The sequence below is a fragment of the Lissotriton helveticus genome, chromosome 1_1 (genome assembly GCF_964261635.1).
Source record: "Lissotriton helveticus chromosome 1_1, aLisHel1.1, whole genome shotgun sequence".
NCBI classification, from domain to species: Eukaryota; Metazoa; Chordata; class Amphibia; order Caudata; family Salamandridae; genus Lissotriton; species Lissotriton helveticus.
The window spans coordinates 1,767,520,473-1,767,541,961 of record NC_136057.1 but is presented as its reverse complement, the minus strand read 5'-3'; the positions used below and the strand labels follow the sequence as shown (position 1 = coordinate 1,767,541,961).

Below are 21,489 nucleotides of genomic sequence, written 5' to 3'. Positions count from 1 at the left end.
CTTTGGGGGTCTGTAAAGGGTCTCGCTCCTTCCCTGGTCCACCACGGCTTGTCGATTGTGTGGAGGGAAGTGAGTACTTCACTCTTGCTCCTCCCCTCCACTTCCTGCCGCAACTCTACGGGTGGGGCTCTAGTTGTTCCCAGCCCCAGCTATTTAATCTGCATGCTGGGCCAGACGCACAGCAGGCGCGCCTCGCCATAGGCGCGTTAAAGGCCAGCCCGTCTCCACCAAGCTTGCGCCTTGTGCCAGAGATGATGGCCAATTAATTTTAGACTCCGGTAAGCCCCTGCTTTATTCCAGGGAACAGCTCCCGGAGCTTCAAGCACAAAAGGGCTCGCAGTGCAGGCCTATGAATCTTGAGCCTCTGGTCGGCTGTCAGATGTACGAGTGTGCCAACTGCGAGGCAGCTATCACGCTGGGTGCAGCCAAGAAATCCCATGAAGATATCTGTCAGCCCCATCCTTTGTCTTTGAAACAATCCTTTATGGGATATCGCCTGAATGCCAGATCTTTGATCAAACACACAACAGAATTGGTTTTCATTACTGAAACCTGGGCCAGAGATTGCTCAGGGCCAGATTTGGTGGAGGCCATTCCCTCCGGGTATGCCCTATCCAGACTCGATAGGGAAGGGAGGTTAGGGGGGGTTTAAAGAGTAGTCTATAAAGACATCTATTTGTGCTTCACTGAGGCCCTCACCTCTCCCTCAGATCTATATCAGGCCCTATATTTCTCTTTGAAGGTCCTACCCACTGAAAGTTTTGTTGGAATTGTCACCTACCGACCTCCTGGACCCAGAGCAATGTTCAATCAAGACTTCAGTAATCAAATAGTGCCATATCTGGCTAGATCTAATGTAACGGTCTTGGGTGATTTCAATTTTCATTTGGAGAAAACGTTGGTTTTCTTGGAAACTATGGACTCCTGGGATCTCCCTCAGCTGGTAAGGAGCCCCAAGCATATGGCAGGACACATTTTGGATGGGATCTTCTCTAATGACCCTAGGACAGAGGTGATGGATCCTATTCCACTCTCCTCGTCCGATCATTTTGCCATCCCATTCCTTATGGAAATGCCAGTATCTCACCCAGATCCTAATTTTAAGAACAGGGTGGGGTAGAAGAGAAACTTTAGCTAGATAAATAAGGAGGACCTTCTTAATAAACTTAGCAATTATTGCTGCCTCCCTTACTTGGATGTCAACTCTATCTATGACAACTTCTCCAACTGGCTTTTGGCGGCCTTGGACTCTCTTACTCCTCTCAAGGAGCACTATGTGGCCAGAAAACGCCCATGGGCCCCATGGTTCTCTGAAAGGCTGAGAAAGCTTAGACAGGTTTGCCGACGCCAGGAAAGAAAGTGGTGCCGCGATCTTACCTCAGTCGAAATGGATCTGCACAGATTTAGATTGAAGGAATATAAGCTGGCCATTAATGAGGGAAAGGTAACTTATTATTCCAAGATGAAGGGATCCATAAAATCCCCAAGGGAACTTTTCACTGTGACCAATTCCCTCCTAGCTCCAACGGCCACTGTCAACACTGAGGTTTCCCAGGATTTGTGTGATAAAATGGCATGTGTCTTTTTTGCCAAAATTAAGGACATATACTCCTCCTTGGAGATGTCCAATGCTGGAGGATTAAAGTCAGATCGTCCATCGGATTCTCTAGCAGCTCCTCTGAAGGATTGTTGTTTGTGCTCCTTTCTTCTCCTACTTCAAGAGGACCCTGAGCGGATGTTAAGTGGAATTAGATCTGTGTCCCCCCTGGAGTCCGGACCCCTGAAGATCCTGAAAGTAGGAAAGGAGGCCATTGCCCCACCTTTGACCTCAATCCTTAATGCCGTCATTACCTCCGACCAATTTCCCATCACATGGAAAACTGCAGCAGTTAAACCTCTCTTAAAGAAGCCCTCTCTGGACCCTGCGGAACTAAAGAACTACGGGCCTATTTCCCTGTTGCCCGTCCCAGCCAAATTACTGGAGAAACATCTGAACCTCCATCTTAGTACTTATTTGGCGGAACACTAAGTGCTCGATGGCTTGCAGCATGGGTTCAGAAGTGGACACAGTACCGAGACGGCATTAACCATTGTTTTTAACAACATTCGACAGCAGGTTGGCGCTGGTCATACCACCTTACTGATCCTTCATGACCTGACGGCAGTCTTCGACATGATCTCCCCCCTTAGATTGGCTCGGAGGCTCTGGGAAATAGGGATTGAGGGCTCTGCCCCTAATCTGTTTACATCCTTCCTCAGGGACAGTTCACAAAGAGTCAAGATGGGCCAATTCCACCGCCCCTAAACAGTTGTTCTGCGGAGTTCCCAAGGGATCATCATTGAGTTCTACCTTTTTTTAAATCTATGTAGTCCCATTTATCAGGTTGGTAAGAAATTTCGGCCTAGAAGTGCTATCTTACTCTGATGACACTCAAATCATGATTACCATCACTGAGAGTGATGCAGGCTCAGCAGCAAATTTTAAAACTGCATGCTGGCGGTGGCTTCATGGAAGGTAGAGAACTATCTAAGACTCAATGGGGATAAAACTGAGATCTTAATTTTCGGAGACAAAAAAGATATCTGGTCAGAGGCCTGGTGGCCTGATGCACTTGGATCCTGCCCTCGCCCTGGCTCCAGTGCCAAAAATCTAGGCATCATAGTGGATACTTTCCTCTCGCTGGGCCCCCAAAAAAATAGAACAGTTTCTACCTGCTTCGGGATCATACGGATTTTCAAGGAGATCTTCCAATTTCTCTCCCTCCCCTCTCGGAAACAGGCAGTAGTGGCCCTTGTGCTGTCTAGATTAGACTACTGCAATGTCCTTTATGTAGGGATAAATAAGGGACTCCTACATCAACTTCAACTTGGGCAGAATGCTGCCGCCAGGATGGTGATGTGCCTACCTAAATTCCACTCTTTATTGGCTACCATCAGAAGTCTGCACTGGCTCACTTTGGGACAGAGAATTGTGTTTAAAGCCCTGTGCCTGGTGCACAAGGCCTTTTACAATATGGGGTCACAAGGCATTAAAAAACTGTTTCGGAGATATGTCCCCAGTAAGCAGCTAAGATCTGCCAGCAAGAATCTGGTAACAGTTCCCAGGTTTAGGAAATCCCGATGGGGGGGAGGGCATTTTCGCTGGCTGGCGCCAATCTGTGGAATTCCCTTCCTCCCTCAATTTCGACTCTGGAAACTCATTCCTTGTTCCGTAAGGCCCTGAAGACCTGGCTCGTCACCGGCCCAAATCTTTAAGCCCTGTACCTAAGGACATTTCTGATCCCTCTCCGCAGCGCCTTGATGCCCCCTGGGCTAAGTTTGCGGTTCAAAAGGCCTATATTCATTCATTCATAAACTCCAGCGAGGGCTCGTGGATGAAATTGACAGAATAACAAACAAGCATTTGCAATGCAATAGGACTCGCATTTACGCGAGACCTATTGCAATGGAGACGGGAGTGCGAGAGGACGAGAAGGCAGGAATGGGAGTGTGGGGGTGTCTGAGAAGTCACGGACTGCTGGGGGGGGGAACGAGAAGAAAATAGTGTTTGAAGTAAAGGGGCCAGTAGCCATGGAAGGATACAAATGACGACATGGCCGTCATGAGGCCGGACTAGCAATCCTAAAACCAATCAGAAGGCAGCATTTAGGACCTAAGCCAGTGAAAAAAAAAGGTGGGCTGGTGCTTCCACGATGCTTCCATGCTATACTGAATATTGCATGCCTTGCATAGCGAGAAGCGCATGTGCTGCAACGCTAGGCTCGACCCAAAAATGATCTTTAGTTTCTATGTTTTTGCCAAATTTGTGGCCAAAAGCTTTATTTTTTCATAGACAGTGTTACTCAACCGTTTTGTATGAAATCCAAAATTAGTGTTGAAAAGGTACATTTCAAGGTAAGTTTGATAATACTTTTCAATCAAGAAATTATTACATGTCTAAATAAAGAAAAAATATCCTGCAGATTATCTCTGGGAATGGATGTAATTAGATTAGATTTCCTGAAGACACTAACCTTTGTTGTTTTTCAGTTCCACGTTCTTAAGTGCACGGCGTTTGCGAGATAGAGGACTAGGGCATTTCAGTTCTGTGAAAAGAAAAAAATGATGAGTTCAAACCAAAGAGCTAGAATTACTTTTATTTGCTTGGGAAAGGAAGTTGTAGAAAGGTTCAAGTGTTTGTTAACAAGTAGAGCAGAATAATTAAGTGATCCATTCATTTATACACTGATTATATTTATTGTGTGATAATAAAGTTATTAATCTGTGTGTACCTAATTCATCAAATGTCAGTAGAGAGCTGGCTTTATTCCCAGTAAGAGACACATATATATCATATTTTATCATTGCATGTGCCCGTGCTAACTGTACTCATTTGGATGCCATCTTTTTTTTTTTTTCTTAACCCTCTCCTGACTTGTGCCTAGGCCTCAATCAATCAGAGTATTTCTTAAATAAATGCATTGCAAGTTTCTTGTTCTTCTCTCCTCTGCAGGTGCAGTATCAAGAAGAGTCACTCATTAGCTATAACAGAGTGGTTATTTACTGTTGAGAACTGTTAGATTAACTAGGTTTGTTGAAACTTGACGGTACATATGTAATGTGTGGGGATGGGAGAGAGCCAGGCTGACTGTTGCTAAATTCAAGGTTGCGCAGCTGCATACTTTCTTGTCCAACTCTGGAAACCTGGTGAGCCTACCTGCTCCCTGAAAACAGTGTCTCCTGACTGGATTTACAAGAGGGAGTTGGTGGAATAGTTTAGCAGATCCTCCCCCAGATGCATCAAGCCCTGATTCTGCGAATTCTAATTTGCGAAAAAGACCGAATCGCAAATTAGAAATCGCAGAATGGGATGCATCAATAAAAGCGATCCAAAAATGGGATTCGCAGTCGGCCGCAATCGCCGAATGCGAATTTCGCTAAATCCTTCAAAAATCGCAGAATCACCTGTTTCCCATGTTGAAATTGCGATTTTACAATTACCGAAATCGCAAAAACGGGAAGTCGTATTTCGAGCACAATGATGACATCACAACCAGGAAGTAGGCAGTTCCCTCACTCATTCTGAACACAGAGCTTGAGAGAGGAAGAGGCACAGCACCGAGCTCTATCAGACACACCCTGCAGCCCCACAACAGGACACACATCCATCTCCAGAATGTCCTAGGATGCAGCAGGAAGAAGTGCAAGTGGCAGAAAAAAAAAATTTCAATTTTCAGAACAGGAGCTGGAGTTCCTTATTAAGGGGAATCAGCAGGGACCATGATAGTCTTTTTGGGAAGCAATCCAGGAAGGTGCCTGAAGCAGACAAGAGGCGCATTTGGCAGCGCATCAGGGCAAAGGTAAACTCTGTAGGAGTGACCCAGCGCTCAATTGATGAGCTGAAGAAGAGGTGGTACGACCTCAGAGGCCGTGCCAAAGAGCGCATAGCAGAGAGGCTGGGGGAGCAACATGCCACGGAAGGAGGAGACGCCACAGTTGTGGCCAGCACACCACTTGAAGACCTGGTTGAGGACACCATCAACCCTGCAGCCTGCGTGGGGGTCACTCGGCTGGACACCTCCCGATCCACCCAACAATCCCAAAATAAGAGCCATGCAACTGCGACCCTGTCCCCTAACAATGCCCATGCCCCCAGAGTTAGCCATTTGATAACCCCAGTAATGCAGTACATGCACATCAGAAACGCCCTATTGCATTTTGAGACCTGTAGTGTGATAATAGTACCCTCATAGCCACACACAGCCAGACCTGTCAAGTGAAACACGTCCCTAAAGCCAGTCAGGGAATGCCAGCCTGCATGCATGTTGCAACATCACATGTGCAAGATTCATCTCATTAATCATGCACCCATTCACATCACAGGTGCTGCAGAACAACAGAGCACAGACAGCGAGGCACTCCAAATTGAGGAGTACCCAGAGGACACCAAGGGAGAGAGCCATCCTGCCCCACGGCCTGAACCGTCAGACACACCTGCACCAGTACCACCACCTCCCCATGTGGACTGGGCGACCCCTGCAGCCACAGGAGGAGAGCAACCACCCCACGCGTCACACATGGCAGTGGAACAGGCCACACCACCACCCAGGAGGCAGACCAGGTGGCACAGCCACTGTGCGGTCGCAGTCAAGCAGCCGGATGAGGCAGCAGCGCAACGTGGCAACACGAGATGACAGGGGGCAACATGCCCAAGATCCAGGGCTTGGCATCGAACGCCAGATGCTAGCTGTCCACCAAAAGCAGGCATGGCACAAGGCAGCCATGCAGCTGCAGCTTTACAAGACTGCGCGCAATGTGAGCCAGCTCACCGAAAGCATGCAGGTGTTAATGGCTGCAGTGAGGGAGAACAGCCAAATCATGGTGTCACAGCAGGCCATCACCTGCCGCCGCAACCGCCAGCTGCTGACCCGGCTGTCAGCATATATCAGGTCTAACCACCTGATCGGGAATTCTACATCCCAACTGTCACGTCGGTCCCTGGCAATACAGATCCAAATGGTGCAATGCTGCCAGGATGTTGCTAGGGCATTGGAACAGGTCACAACCGCTGTCCAAAACCAGCAGGTGTGTGGCCATGCCCATGCAAGGGGGGGGGGGTGATGATGCCAGTGAGGGCACATCCAGTCTGAGCAGCCTGTCCCTGCTGGTGGTACAAGAACGACGCCTCAGTTCCAGGCCCAGTGCAGCATCCCGTCCCGATACTGGTGAGGTGGATGTGGAGAGGTGACAGGGCGCGTCCGGTTGGAGGCGCCAGTGATTGACTGACCATTAGCAGCAGTGCCATGCTGAAGTAACAAGCACGCCTGCTTCGCAATCATGGCGCTGTATGACGTAATACAGTTTTCATGTTTTCTGAACACAAAAAGTAAATGAAAGATCCTGTTTACATAATTATAAGAATTAATTTCAAACGCAAATCCTACTCATGTCATTATTTCATTTGGCATGCATGAGTGCAGTGTTGTGTGAGGGGTATGGGTGCACTAGAAATAATTCAGTGTGATGTTGTTGTGGCGCCTGTGTCCTTCAGCAGGATTCTCCCCGCGTGCATGAAGCACATGTGCAGGTGGGCGGTAGTCCCCCTCCGACTCACTGCCAGAGATCCCCACAGGTATCCTCCGCTTGATAGCAATATTGTGGAGTATGGCACACACGGCCACGATGTGGCAGCAGACCTCAGGCTGGTATTTGAGGGCCCCACCAGTCTTATGTAGGATGCGGAATCGGCTCTTTAACATCCCAAATGTCCGTTCAATGACATTCCTGGTGTTAATGTGCGCAGCATTGTAACGCCGTTCCTGTGGTGAGGCAGGGTTGAGGTATGGGGTGAGAAGGTACTCATGGAGGCCATAGGCGCTGTCACCTGAAGGAAATTAGCAGAGGGTCAGTGCCTGTCATGCGCAGCTATATGGGCTTGACGTACTGTATGTGGGCATGTGTACTTACCTAGGAGGTGTCCTTCGCCAAAGTCACCCCTGGCCAAGCGGGTGTGTATGCCGCTGTGCCTGAATATGAAAGAATCATGCGTGCTCCCCGGGTATTGGGCCACTCTGTCGGTGATGATTGTCTTTGCTTTGCAGACCATCTGGATGTTGAGTGAGTGGTAGGACTTGCGGTTCCGGTACATGTATTCTGTCTCAGCGGGTGGGAAGATGTGGATGTGGGTACAGTCAATGCATCCAATTACATGGGGGAATTGTGCAATGTTATAGAAGTGAAGCTTTGTTTGATTTAAGTCCTGTTGGCTGGTTGGGAAGGTTATGTAATGGTGTATCCTGGTCAGAATGGCGTCCAGGAAACTCCGTAGGCAGCGTGACAGTGTGCTCTGAGAGATCCCCCCTGCAACTGCAACTATCCCCTGGAAGCTTCCGGAGGCCAGGAGGTGCAGGCAGCACAGGACCTGGACATGGGTGGGCACGGCATTGGTCCTCCTTCTTGGGTGCCGCATCAGGGGGTCAAGGTCTTGGATGAGCTTGGTTATCATTGCCCCATTCAGCCTGTATTTGGAGTATATCTCCTCTTCAGTCTGGCCCAGGAGTGTTATCCACAGCCAGAAGATGTGCTCTTGGATCCTGCGTTGGTTCTGGGCTGCAGCCTGGAGCCTCAGCCGCCTTGCCACGATGTATAGACCTGGCATTGTGAATGTCCTCATGCTCCTACTGTATCTCCTTAAGTGTGTTTGTTTTGCCCTGCCCATTTTTCTTGTTGGAAATTTTTTTTTTGTTCCCTATTGAACTTCATGGTTACCACCTGGTTTGACTTCTCCTTAAATTGCGACTCGCATTTAGAGATTTTGTTTTTTTTCGCAATTTGCGATCTTTGATGAATTAAATGTGCGATTTATTTGCGAATTCGCAAATTAATTCGCAGAATAAGTGGAAGATCGCTGTTACAGATTCGCTAAGGGGGTTCCACATTGATTCTGCGAATTTATGTTTGCGAATTCGCAATTTACTGTTTTTTTTGCTTGATGAATTGCGTGAGCCGTAATTGCGATCGCAATAGCTGTTTCGCAGCTATTGCGAGCGCAATTTAGGTTGATGAATCTATGCCAAAGTCCTGATTTTGCTGAGAGAAGACCTTTCTCAAAATTTCCAGATCTTCTTGCCCATGGAGCATTATGCTTGAGAACATGTGTCTTTACTCTTGAACTTTTAACTCGGTTCTTCTGATGATGACTCCTTCCTCTTCGAACTTCCCCTTGTCACTTCCAATGCCTTATTTCGAATAGGGAAATTTCGTTATAGACCAAGATTACTTTATACTCTGTCCTCTTTACGTTGTGATTATATTCTGCATCATTTTCTTTATAATATACATGCTTCGATTGCACAATTATGTACATATACTTGCTTTTTGTATGAATTGAACTTATTAATTTATTGCTGTGTAACTTTTACAAAATTTGCTAATAAACAATAAACATTCATTGTATGGTCCCCATCCTTTCTGTTGGGAGATATCCTTCATATCCCATGCAATACATTGCATACCATTACAACGCGATTGTTACGACGACCGCGTTGTTTCATCGCAAGCCATTACAAGGCAAATTGTTACAACGACTTGCTGTAGGGGGCAGAAGGTGTTGGATTTAAAATCCACCACCTTCCCTACTGTTGCACACACTGGAGTTGGAAGAGTAAGTAATACTATTCCAACATCCAGCGCCCCCTACAGCAAGTTGTTGTCGGTCATGTAGCTGTGTCGTCCCCCCCCCTGTGAGCAGAACCGGAAGCGGCGTGGTCTGGTCCAACGTATGCTACTGCAGAGTAGGAGTGTGAATAAATAGGCTGGGGCTCTGGGTGTGGTTCAGTTCTGGGAAGGCCAACGCGTCTGCCAGAGCGGCGGCCCTCACCCTGCCACGAGGTCGACACAGACCCCTGCGAACCCAGCTGCACAGCACCACAGAGTTATGTCTGTACAGACTACTGCTTTCGATGTACACTGCGGACAGCAGGCTCACAAATCAGATCGAGTCACAATTGCAGATGATGTAGTCCAATGGTTAACAGGCATTGCTCCCAGTGCTGCCCATCTGAACCATGCATCATGGCAGACTGGACACACGCTCAGTGCTTCAGGTGCCACTAACTCAGTGCACCACAAGTCATCGCCAAGTACACTTATTAAGGCAGAATTCATTAGACAAAAGCATTGCTACCAGTGCGGCCCACCCGGACCAGGCATCATCGCAGGCTGCGTACACGTTCAGTGCTTCAGGTGCCACTAACTCAGTGCACCACAAGTCATTGTCATGCACCCTTATTAAGGCAGAATTCATTGGACAAAAGACATTGCTACCAGTGCGGCCCCCCCGGACCATGCATCATTGCAGGCTGCGCACACGCTGAATGCTTCAGGTGCCACTAACTCTGTGCAGATCAAGTCAATGCCACGTGGCTGTGGGCCTTTGCTGACCGCTGCCTCCGGACTACACTGTGGACATCAGGGCTCATAAGTCACATCGAATTGCGATTGCATATGATGCAGTCCATTAGGCAACAGACATTGCTCCCAGTGCCCCGACCGGACCATGCATCATCGCAGGCTGCGCACACGCTGAATGTTTCAGGTGCCACTAACTCTGTGCAGATAAACTCAATGCCACGTGGCTGTGGGCGCTTGCTGACCGCTGCCTTCGGCCTACACTGTGGACAGCAGGGCTCACACTAGAGATTAAGTCGCGATTGCAGATGTCGCACTCCAGTAGGCAACAGACATTGCTTACAGTGCGGCACGCCTGGGCCACGCATCATTGCAGGCTGCGCAGACGCCCAGTGCTTCAGGTGCCACTATTTCAGTGCACCACTAGTCATCGCTGGCTGCACACACGCTGCATTGGCACTTACTCTGCAGCTCAACTCAACCTCACGCGGCTGTGGGCCCTTGCTGACTGCTGCCTCCGGCCTACACTGCGGACAGCTGGGCTCACAATTCAGATTGAGTCGCGATTGCAGATCACGCAGTCCAGTAGGAAACAGACATTGCTACCAGTGCGGCCCTTCCGACCCCGCATCATCGCTGGCTGTGCACACGCTGAGTGCTTCAGGTACCACTAACTGCAGTTCAAGTCAACGGCACATGGCTGTGGGCCCTTCCTGACTGCTGCCTCTGGCCTACACTTCAGTCAGCAGGTCTCACAATTCAAATTCAATCTTGATTCATTAATTTCACAGTCCAGAAGGCAACTAACTATAACTTAATCCATGTACAAAAGAGAAGGTGCACCAAAATCAAAGTCAATGTCCTCCAAGTGTATCCAAACAATATCCTTTTAGTATCCTTGCTTCAAGATCTGGTTTTATATCACTTATAGCTTTAGTACAATGACAAAATTAATCTTGCAAGTCTAAAGGAACACTGAATGGCAGTATACACTGCGTACAGCAGAGCTCACAGTTCAAATTTAGTTTTGATTTAATAATTGCAGAGTGAACTGTACTCTATGTCCTTGGATTTTGTCAAAAGGAAGTGACAAAAAGCATTCCTCGATGTCTGTGCTGACTACTGCCTTCAATCTACACCGCAGACAGCAGGGCTCACAATTCAGATTGAGTCGCGATTGCAGATGACGCAGTCCAGTAGGCAACAGACATTGCTCTCAGTGCGGCCCGCCCGCACCACGCATCATTGCTGTCTGTGCACACGCTGAATGCTTCTGATGCCCCTACCTCAGTGCACCACAACTCATGGACCCTTTATGATAGAATCTTGTGTGTATGATTTCAGATCTGCTGCCCCTACCTCAGTGCAGAACAAGTCATGGACCCTTTATGATAGAATCTTTTGTGTGTTATTTCACATTTGGTGCCCTTACCTAACTGCAGCACAAGTCATGGAACCTTTATGATTGAATCTCTGTGTGTCATTCGATGATTACTATCGTACTTGTTGCCAGCACCAACCATTCCCTTAGGGCTGGCTTACACTCACCCCAAATCATCCAGCACAGACGTCACTGGACATATGACCCTGGTAATAAAGAGGGGCCGAGCGCACATGCCTGTACCCAGTTCCACTATCTATCTAAATGAGTCTGTGTGTTCATTATATATGCATGATGCCTCTGGGCCCTACCACATTTCAAAACATTAATCATGCACCCTTTCACATTACAGGTGCAGTTGATCAGTCCAGCACGGATAGCGAGGCCCTGCACATTGCCGAGACACAGGACGACACTGAGGGTGAGGGCCAGTCCAACCACCGACCCGGCCCATCACAGCCACCAGCAGTCATTCCACCACCACCACCCCGTGCGGACAGGGCCACCCCTGCAGCCACAGGTGTGCAGGCCACACCCCAACAAACAGCCACAGCAGTGGTACAGGCCCCACCGGTACAGGCCCCACCACCAGCGCCTAGGAGGCAGACGAGGCGCACAGCTGGAGCCAGATCACACACCAGCGCACTGAGGCGCCAGCAGCGTCAGGGCTCAGCAGGCACGGCCTGGGCGCTCCTACTGCCTGACCCTGGACAGCACATTGAACGCTGCATGCTGGCGGTGCACCGTACACAGGCGCGTCACCTGGCAGCAATTCACACCCAGCTGCAGAAGGCAAGTAAAAATATTGCCCAGATGACCGCTGCTGTCAGAGAGAACAGCCAGCTGCTGGTAGCCCAGCAGGACATGACCCGCCGCCGCCACCGCCAACTACTTGCCCGCCTATCGGCCTACACCCGGTCAAAACATGTAGTTGGGAATGCTACATCACAGCTGGCACGCAGGTCACTTGCCATGCAGGGCCAGATGGTGCAGTGTTGCCAGGATGTGGCCAGGTCACTGGATCTGCTTACAGCAGCAGTGCTCGGCAGCCAGTCCACTGCCCATGGAGAAGCAGAGGGGCCTGACGACGTGAGCGAGGTAGCGTCAACTAACAGCAGCGCATCCTTGCCACCGATGCCTGTAGGACGCCGCAGCAGCAGGGCAACAGCACCAACTAGGGCCAACACCGTCCCTCAGGACACAGATAGACGACTTGGGGCGTCTCGTCGTAACCGACACTGAAAACTCTGACTCACTCAGGGAGGCCATGCAGTACACCCCTGCAAGCCCACTACCCCAGCATGGGGAGGTATGGAGTAATACTCTCTTCATGAGACACCAGTATAAGTAAAGGCCAATTTATTGTGCATGAACAATAAAGATTAATGGTCTGACTTGATTCACACTCATGTCATAATTACATTAGTCATGCATGTGTGCAGTGTTTTGTGAGGGGAATGGGTGCACTAGAAACAGTTAATAGTGATGTGGTTGCAGCGCCTGTGTCCTTCAGCAGGATTTTCCCCGCATGCATGACGCACATGTGGAGGCGGGTGGTTGTCCCCTTCCGACTCACTGCCAGATATCTCCACTGGTATTCTGCGCTTGGTAGCAATGTTGTGGAGTATTGCACACACGGCCACGATGCGGCAGCAGACCTCAGGTGTGTATTTAATGGCCCCACCAGTCTTGTGCAGTATGCGGAAACGGCTCTTCAATAGGCCAAATGTCCTCTCAATGCAATTTCTTGTTCTTATGTGTGCTGCATTGTAAGGCCGTTGCTGTGGTGTGGCAGGGTTGAGGTATGGGGTGAGGAGGTACTCCCGTAGACCGTAGGCGCTGTCACCTGAGGGTGATAAGCACAGGGTGAGTGCCTGTTCTGCGCTGATACATGATCACAGTGTACTATATGGGGGCATGTGTACTTACCCAGTAGGTGTCCTTCGCCAAAGTCTCCCCTGGCCAGTCGTGTGTGAATGGCACTGTGCCGGAAGATGAAGGAGTCATGTGTGCTGCCCGGATATTGTGCCACTATGTCCGTGATGTCATTTTTGGCGTTGCACACCATCTGGATATTGAGGGAGTGGTAGGACTTGCGGTTGCGGTACAAGTATTCCGTTTGTGCTGGTGGACAGATGTGGATGTGGGTACAGTCAATGCATCCAATTACATGCGGGAAATGTGCAATGTTGTAGTATTGCAGCTTGGTGTCATTCAAGTCCTGTTGGCTGGTGGGGAATGATATGTAGTGGTGTAGCCGGGTCAGCATTGCATCCAGGAAGCTCCTAAGGCAGCGGGACATGGTGGGCTGGGATATCCCCCCTGCAACAGCAACTATCCCCTGGAAGCTTCCGGAGGCCAGTAGGTGCAGACTGCACAATACCTGCACATGTGTGGGCACGGCATTGGTCCTCCTTGTTGGGTGCTGCATCAGGGGGTCCAGGTCCTGGATGAGCTTGATGATCATAGCCCCACTCAAGCGGTACTTTGCATAAATTTGCTCCCTGGTTTGGCCCAGGAGGGAGACCCGCTGGCGGAATATCCCTCCTGGATCCTCCGTCTGTTCTGTGCTGCTTGCTGTAGCCTTCGCCGCCTCACCAACATGTAGAGTCCAGGCATTGTGAGAATCCTCAGGCTCCAGCTGCATGTCCTTAAATATGTTTTGTCAGCCCTGCACCTGTTGGTACTACTGGTTACCACCTGATTTGTGTTTTTCTTATTTTGCGCGACGCAAATAGCGATTTCCAGGTATTTCGCAATTAGCGATTGTTCATGAATGTCGATTGCGAATGTTTTGCGACTTCGCACTTTAATTCGCAGATTCGATGGTTTCTCACAATTTCAGGTTCGCTAATGCCCATCCTCCAGGATTCTGCGAATTTATTTGCGAAGTCGCTATTTATTTTTTGCGAATTCGCTTTTTTGCACTTTTCTGTTACATGAGTTCCTTTTCGTCAAATTGCGATGGCAGTTGCGAATTCGCAGCAATTGCGAACGCAATTTGGCTTCAGGAATCTAGCTGTAAGTGATTTGCCCAGAATCACAGGATGGTGAACGAACGTCACACTAGGACCTTGGATTCCCCAACTCCAAAGTCAGCAACTCTGGCCCTTATGCCACATGCTCCATTAATAATGTTGACACTATATTTGCTTCAGGCCGAGTTATTAGCACAAGTGTATCTAAATGTATGCCAATGTTACAGCCAGTCAGCTTGCTGAAATGAAACTTACACTTGACCTATGTATATCCTTTCAAGAATTCATTACAAAAATACAGCTTGCATGCTCTTATTTCTCTCATTCTGTGTGTTAGACCCCCGTCCTACTAAAAGGTGGATACATTAAATGTGAACCACTGAGCTCTGTTGCTCTCACAAGGAATTGTCTTACTCAAAGAGAGTCGCAGAGTAATTTTTTTCCAATTTCAAGCAACTGCTACCGCGATTTTCCATGTATCACATAGTTTGGTCAAGAGGGGTAGCCGGGATTACAGTTCGCTTGTTTTTTTGAACCACAACGGACAATTAATAAACTAACTTTACATCCAGTATCAGTACATTAGGTTAGGATTTAGTTATGCATTTGTCGGTATATTAGAGATTCTTCTTACACAAACGCAGACACGCATGCAAAAGTACATACGTGCATACCCTTTTATTTCCTCAGGTGAAGAACTTGCAAACATAGTCAATATACAATTTTATCCAGTTCGACCGGAAACGGCCTGACTACATTTAAAGCAACAGTTGCATCAGTATCATCCTCCTCAAATGCTACTTACTTTACTTGTATTGACCTCAGGAGGATGAAAGTCCGAGCCAGCGCGCGCGGCCTGATTTCCCATACATTTCCAAGCCGTGCACATTACCCGGCCTGATATGCAATCAGATGGTCTGAAAACCTCTGAGGCTATAATAACCAAGCACGTCTGTCGTTGTTAAAACTATTTGTCTCCGTTTTAAAACACTCTTCATTAGTTTTTAGGTCAAGCTGGCGTGGACTGCGCACATGCGCAGTTTCGCTTGCGAGATTTAATGTTTTTTGGTAGCTTACACTAGCTGGCTTTAAGCCCCGCCCCTCTTTCCCATTGGCCGGCGTCACCGTTTATGCTAAACGGTGGCCAGTCATTGGGAAAGAGCACTTGGTGACCAAAGGTTTTCTCTCTTTGATCCGTCCCACTTGGACGGACTGGCCTGACTTCCTTCTGCAGTAAAAGCTTTATTATCTTTATGGGGTCAAACAGATGGCCCCATAAAGATAACAAACCGAAGGAAAGCAGGCCGAGGCCATCCAAGTGGGACGGAAGAAAAAGAGAAAATTCGACATCATGGCGAGCGCTTGCACTTATTGCAACATTCGTTTTCTGCAGTTCTCACTTGTTGCGAGGCTCTGTTACTGGAGCTGTCACTTACGGCAATGCTCGTTGCTTCAGTTGTCACTTGCTGCAATTGTCACTTCTCAGCTCAATCGTCAATGGTTATGAGGTTTAAATTATGTCTTCTGCTAATGGTCTGATGCGCAAAAACTTTCTTTCCACAAGTGTCACTTGATATCTTTTTGCAAAGGTCACTTTTTGCAAATCTTACTTGCTGCAGTTGTCACTTCCCCATAAGCCACAACCCCCGATCACGAGGGAGCATTAAGCTTAGTTTCCCTTCCTGCCATTTACTACAGTGATACATTGCTGCAATGACCGCTTGGTGTAATGATTACTTGCTGCAAAGGTCACACGTGTGATAGTCCACAACAGCAAGTCCGTTTCCCAAGTGCTCACTCACTGCATGCAATGACACTTCCTTGTTGCAGAAATCACTTTCCACAGTGGTCACTTGTAGGAGTCACTGTTTGCACAGACACTCGCAGAAGCCGGTTTCTTGGCGCTTTGACTGTTCTTGCCTCAGGAGCACCCTGATGCAGAGAGCAGGCAGGGCTGCTCCAGCTCCCCTCAGCGCCCAGCCGCCCGACAGAAGCGTCTGCTTCCACGCACTGTCAGTGCCGTCTGAGGAGGCATGGGCGGCCGGAAACAGGGCTGTATTTACTGAGGCGGAGGAAGATACACACTCGCTGCCTGTGGATGGAGAGCACAGCCTGTGCAGGGAGCCATTCCCGCGGTGGACGGGGCAAGGCAGCGGTCCTCCCATGGCCCCAGCCACGCGAGCTCCTCCTCACAAGGGGCTGAGAAGCGCTCTTGCCTCACCGGCCCGAGGTAGTCTCAGAATACCCACAGGGCGGGTGTACCTCAGCTGTGGGCGCCGCCTCTTTGCATGACCCCACCAGCCCCTCTCGCTTCCAGTCACAGGTGGGCTTCTGCGGGGCTGCTCCAGGTCTGCCTCCGGTCCCGTCTCCTGCGAGGAATGAAAGGGTGGGATCCGGCCCAGACAGGGCGACAGACCCTCCTGTGACAAGACCACCCTTCGTGACGACTAACTACGTGTGCCGACAGGGCCAGCACCTCTCAGCGACTCCCCCCGCGCGCAGCGGGGTCCCAGAGAGCTCTTGAATTAAGAAGCCACACCCCCCCATGTGCGCTAGCACAGTCCTTGGTCCCCCCATTGCCGCTCTGTGTCAGTCACTCACACATAAGTTGTGAATAGACTAACACGTACAAGCCCCCCTTCGCTTTCTAGAGAGTGATGGTATGTGGCACAAGTAAAGGGCACCAGTACCATGGGGGGCTAACATCTGTTTGTGAGGCCACAAGCCCCTCATCACTAACCCTATAAGATTGTCCCTAGAAGCTCCTTGCGCTCTTTCCAAATGCGGGGAAGGCACTCGGTCACATTTCCGATACATGTATTTGATCCCTGTCAGCTGGAAGCAACTTACTCTTCCCTTTTGGTTGATAAAAATTCTTTTTGTGGTGTACATTTTTTTTTTGTTATAAATGAGTGTTCCTCTATTCAGATATATCAGTTTCAGTGCTGGAGCTTGGGCCCTAGAGAGACTCTGCACCGAATAATGGCTGTAAGACTTCTCCAAAATGACGTCAGAGAGGGTACTACCCCCTCCAATTCTCCTGGTCTGATTCTTACTTAGGAAGTTCAATGGGGTTTATCATATGACGTGTTCTGAGGATGACCTGCTCAGTGCTTATGCTGCCCTGTCTTCAAACCTTGTATATGCTGCATAACGTCTCAGGATTAGTCGTTCTCTAAGCATCAATCTTTGATGTCTCTGTCTTGTTGCTTGGTGACCCAGGCTCAACTTGTATTCGGAGAGAAGAATTCACAGTTCTCTATTCCTTCTAGCCTTTGTCCCTTTCACCATGTTTCTCTGGTGCCTCACTGCCATGCAGTTTGTATTTGCCCTGGAAAGGTGGGCCAGATACTGGACGCCTGGTAGTTTCACAGATGGAGTGCCACCACATGAGGTGCTTATGCCTCTCTATGTACCTGGCCGCTTGCTCTATTCTGGGATGTTCTTCTCTTCCGCACTCTACCTTTCAGACAGGTTGCAAGATTATAGGTTTCATGTACACATGGCCATGTTTTACTGGTGAACAGCCGTTATTTACAATGAAGCTGGAACCCAGCATGCCTTTACCACCCATGCGACACTACAACAAATGCTTTTACTACGCGTTTTTTTACAACAAATATGCCTTTACTACAGCATGCCATTACAACGAATTTTGTTGTACAGGCATGAGTGTGAAAGGCATATTCATTCTTCAAGTTTTAAAGGTAATTACATGTAAGTATTATTATTTTTTATTTTTTTACATATATGGGTTTTTGGGTGGTAAGGGAGCTTTAAGGATGGGTTTGGGGTCTTGGGTGGTAAAGATATTTTTAGGGTGGGTATTGGTTTTGGGGTGGCAAGAGTGTATGCTTTGTGGAAACACACAGACCCTCCACAACCCCCCTCACCACCACCACCACCCCCAACCTCCTCCTTTAGCATAGATTGGTTTACAACTAAATTGTGTTGTAAAGGCATTTGCGTGGTAAAGGCTTGCGTGGTAGTCTTGCGGTCGTTGTAATGACCACGTTGTAAAGACTTGCGTGGTTCCGTCATAATTTACTGACTTGGAGCATCTGAGCCTCAGGGATTTATCGCCATCTCTCTTCAGCAAGGTAGGATTCAGCAATTGTTTTAAGATGTCAGGGGTGTTATTTATGTATGTCATGAATTGAAGCCTGCTCGTAAGCACTTTTTGAATTCTCTATTTTTAAAAATTAACCTAGCCGCAAAAGATGCTCTAATTTGTTTTGTTGTAATAAAAATATTTATTTTAGATGCTTGAGATCTTTCAGGTGTTTATGTTAAGCAGTGTAGTAGTTTGTGTGGTGAAAGCTCACTTTTTACAAAGTTTAATAAAACCGAATATTATTAAATACTGATGGGTGGGAGCTGGTTTAAAGGCTAATTCCCTACAATGAGAACCCTCCTCCTTTACCTTGACACATCTAATTGGGTCAGAGATGGCTATTTTTAAGGCACATCCAATCCAGCTCACTGCTTGGTAACCAATGGCTTGTTTTATCTGCAAACATTAAACTTGCTCCAGAATGAACTAAATGTCAGCTTTAGTTTATAGCTAAAGTAGGCCTTTCTTTCGTATTGCAATCTACCTAAGCGCTCTATTATCATATCACAGTATTAACCAACTCATTAAATTATCGTGGGCATCAAAACGGCGTCTCCCCTCTCTGCAGGAAATATAACTTGCAACCTGCAAGTTGCAATCAGATCTCTACAGCAGGCATACAAGCGTGGTAAATTGGCAGTTGCGAGATTTTTAGCTATTGGCATTATAAATGACAATGCCTTTTATTATTGTATTTAAAAACCTTGAATAATAAAAGGTATTGTCATTTACAATACCAATGTATTTATAAGTTCAAACTTTTGAAATGCGAGACCTATTGTATTGTAAATGCTTGTTTTTAAAGTTACACAATAACAATATATGCTAATTGAAGACAGACAAAAACAGCAATAGAATTGTATTATTTTCAGCCCTTTATGTGTCATTGTGTTTGACTGGTTTGTCATCAAGCCTGATATACACTATTAAATAAATACATTGAATACGTGCCTTCTTCCTTTTTCTTATTTTTGCTTATATTTCACAATCACAGTTGGTTTTACGTATACACTAGAAGGGAAGAGGGGGGGGCACATGGGGGTAGGGAGCAAAGTAGGGAAAAATACAAAAAAAAGTCCTCAGCATATTGTTGATTCTAAAAGAAAGGGGGAAATCAGGGCCCAGACTGCTGATAATGAAACTCAGTTAATAAAAAAGAAAAAAAAGAGATGGAAAAAAATTTAAAGAACATAAAAGTGACTTCCTGGAATGTCAACGGGTTAAGAACTAAGAGCAGGCGAGGGAAAATCTTGGAATATCTGAAATCTATAGATAGTGAAATTCTAATCTTACAAGAAACTCACTTACTTAAAAAGGAATGGGAAGAGATAATAAAATCCCTCCATTGGGTCGACTCTTATATATGTACAAACCAAGAGTGTGTCACAAAAGGTGTTGCCATTCTCTTTAAAAAATCTTTAAAAGCTAGAATTGTATCTTCTGAAACAGACCCCAAGTGGGGGTGGGTGTTAGTTAATGCCAGTATACTTAGTAACACCTTTACTGTGGTTGGATACTATGGTCCAAACACAGACGTCCCTACTCCACTCCAGTCGCTATATTCCCAACTGATTTTGTCAACATTCCCAGTAATTATGGGAGGAGACTTTAATATCATTTTGGATCCAAAAATAGACAGGCACCCTAAGGGGAAACAGGCAAGTTTGCCAAAAATGAGGGAATGGTTGGGAATATATAAAAGGGATTTGGGCCTTATAGATGTATGGAAGGTGAAGGGTGTCAAACAAGGCAAATTTACCTTTCATAATAAAATGCGTGGTATACAATCAAGAATTGATTACTTCTTGATAGATCAGGGATTAGTAGAAAATACCCAAAATGTAATTCATCTTCCCGCCTACCTCTCAGATCACTCTGCCGTCCAAATTGTGATAAGAATAAATAACGATATAACGACTCCTAGATGGACACTGAATCGCTCAGTTCTCTTAGACCCCGAACTTATTGACCGGCTTAAACAAGAGACTGAGCTATACTTTCAGGATAACATCAGGAGTGCTTCACCCCAAACGGTATGGGAGGCATACAAGGCAGTAATAAGGGGGAAGATCTGCGGACTAACTATCCATAAATCAAAGGAGGTCAAAAGAGAGATCCAGAGAATAGAAGACAATATAAAAACACTGGATCGGCAGATAGCCTCAGATATTCCACCTCCAAGAAATCAAGATCTAGAAGCGGAAAGACTTAAATTGAAAGAAAGTTTATCAGTATTACTAGAAGGTAAAATCAGAGAAAGATGGGAATGTAGTAAACTCGCCCATTATGAATATGGAGAAGGCTGTGGGAAAATGCTTGCCTGGAAGATTAAAACAGACCAGACTAGAAATAAAATCGGCAGTATAGACCCAACAGATACCTCTATAGACGGGTCTGAAGAAGCAGTAATAAAGGAGGAATTTTCAGCCTTTTTTTCTAACCTTTATACGGAAGACTGCAACCCTAAAATAGAAGAAATAAAGGAATTTCTAGACGCACAAGTCATTCTTGCTCTATCCTCTGGAGACAAAAAACCCTAAATAGCGCAATAACAACAGGAGAGGTAGAAATAGCGATAAGAAATTTAAAAAGAGGTAAGGCAGCAGGTCCTGATGCCCTCCCAAATGACTTCTACATGAAATTAAAAGACATACTGGTCCCCCATTTAACAGCACTCTTTAATAACATCTTTTTAAATAATGACAAAATCCCGGAGACGTGGAACGATGCAACTATCTCCATTCTTTTGAAGCCAGGCAAAAACCCCCAAAAATGTGAGTCTTACCGCCCTATATCAATTCTAAATTGTGATTACAAGATCTTCACCCAGATCATGGCAAAAAGACTCGGGAAAATCGCAGGGCTACTAATAAACTCTAATCAGAAGGGCTTTGTGGCAAGAAGACACCTTCTAGATCTTACACACAAGTTGATTGGAGCAATAGATATTGCCATCACCGAGAAAATTCCTCTGTCCATAATTACAATTGACGCTGCTAAAGCGTTTGACAGAGTAAATTGGAGTTATTTAAGCGAGGTTCTAAGGAAGTTTAATTTGGGGGAAAACATCTTAAAAATGGTAGAAAACATCTATAATTCTCCTAAAGCTAAAATACTAATAAATGGCA

The 21,489-nt window shown here is 47.1% G+C and overlaps 1 protein-coding gene across 1 annotated transcript in view; it reads right to left on the bottom strand.

Moving 5' to 3' along the window:
- LOC144752100 (complement C3-like) overlaps nucleotides 1-21,489 on the bottom strand; it is a 1,799,539-nt gene that overhangs the window by 971,700 nt on the left and 806,350 nt on the right. Inside the window, exon 16 of the mRNA XM_078640046.1 lies at nucleotides 4,014-4,085. Coding sequence (XP_078496172.1) covers nucleotides 4,014-4,085 — 72 coding nt within the window. The remainder of the gene's footprint in view (nucleotides 1-4,013; nucleotides 4,086-21,489) is intronic.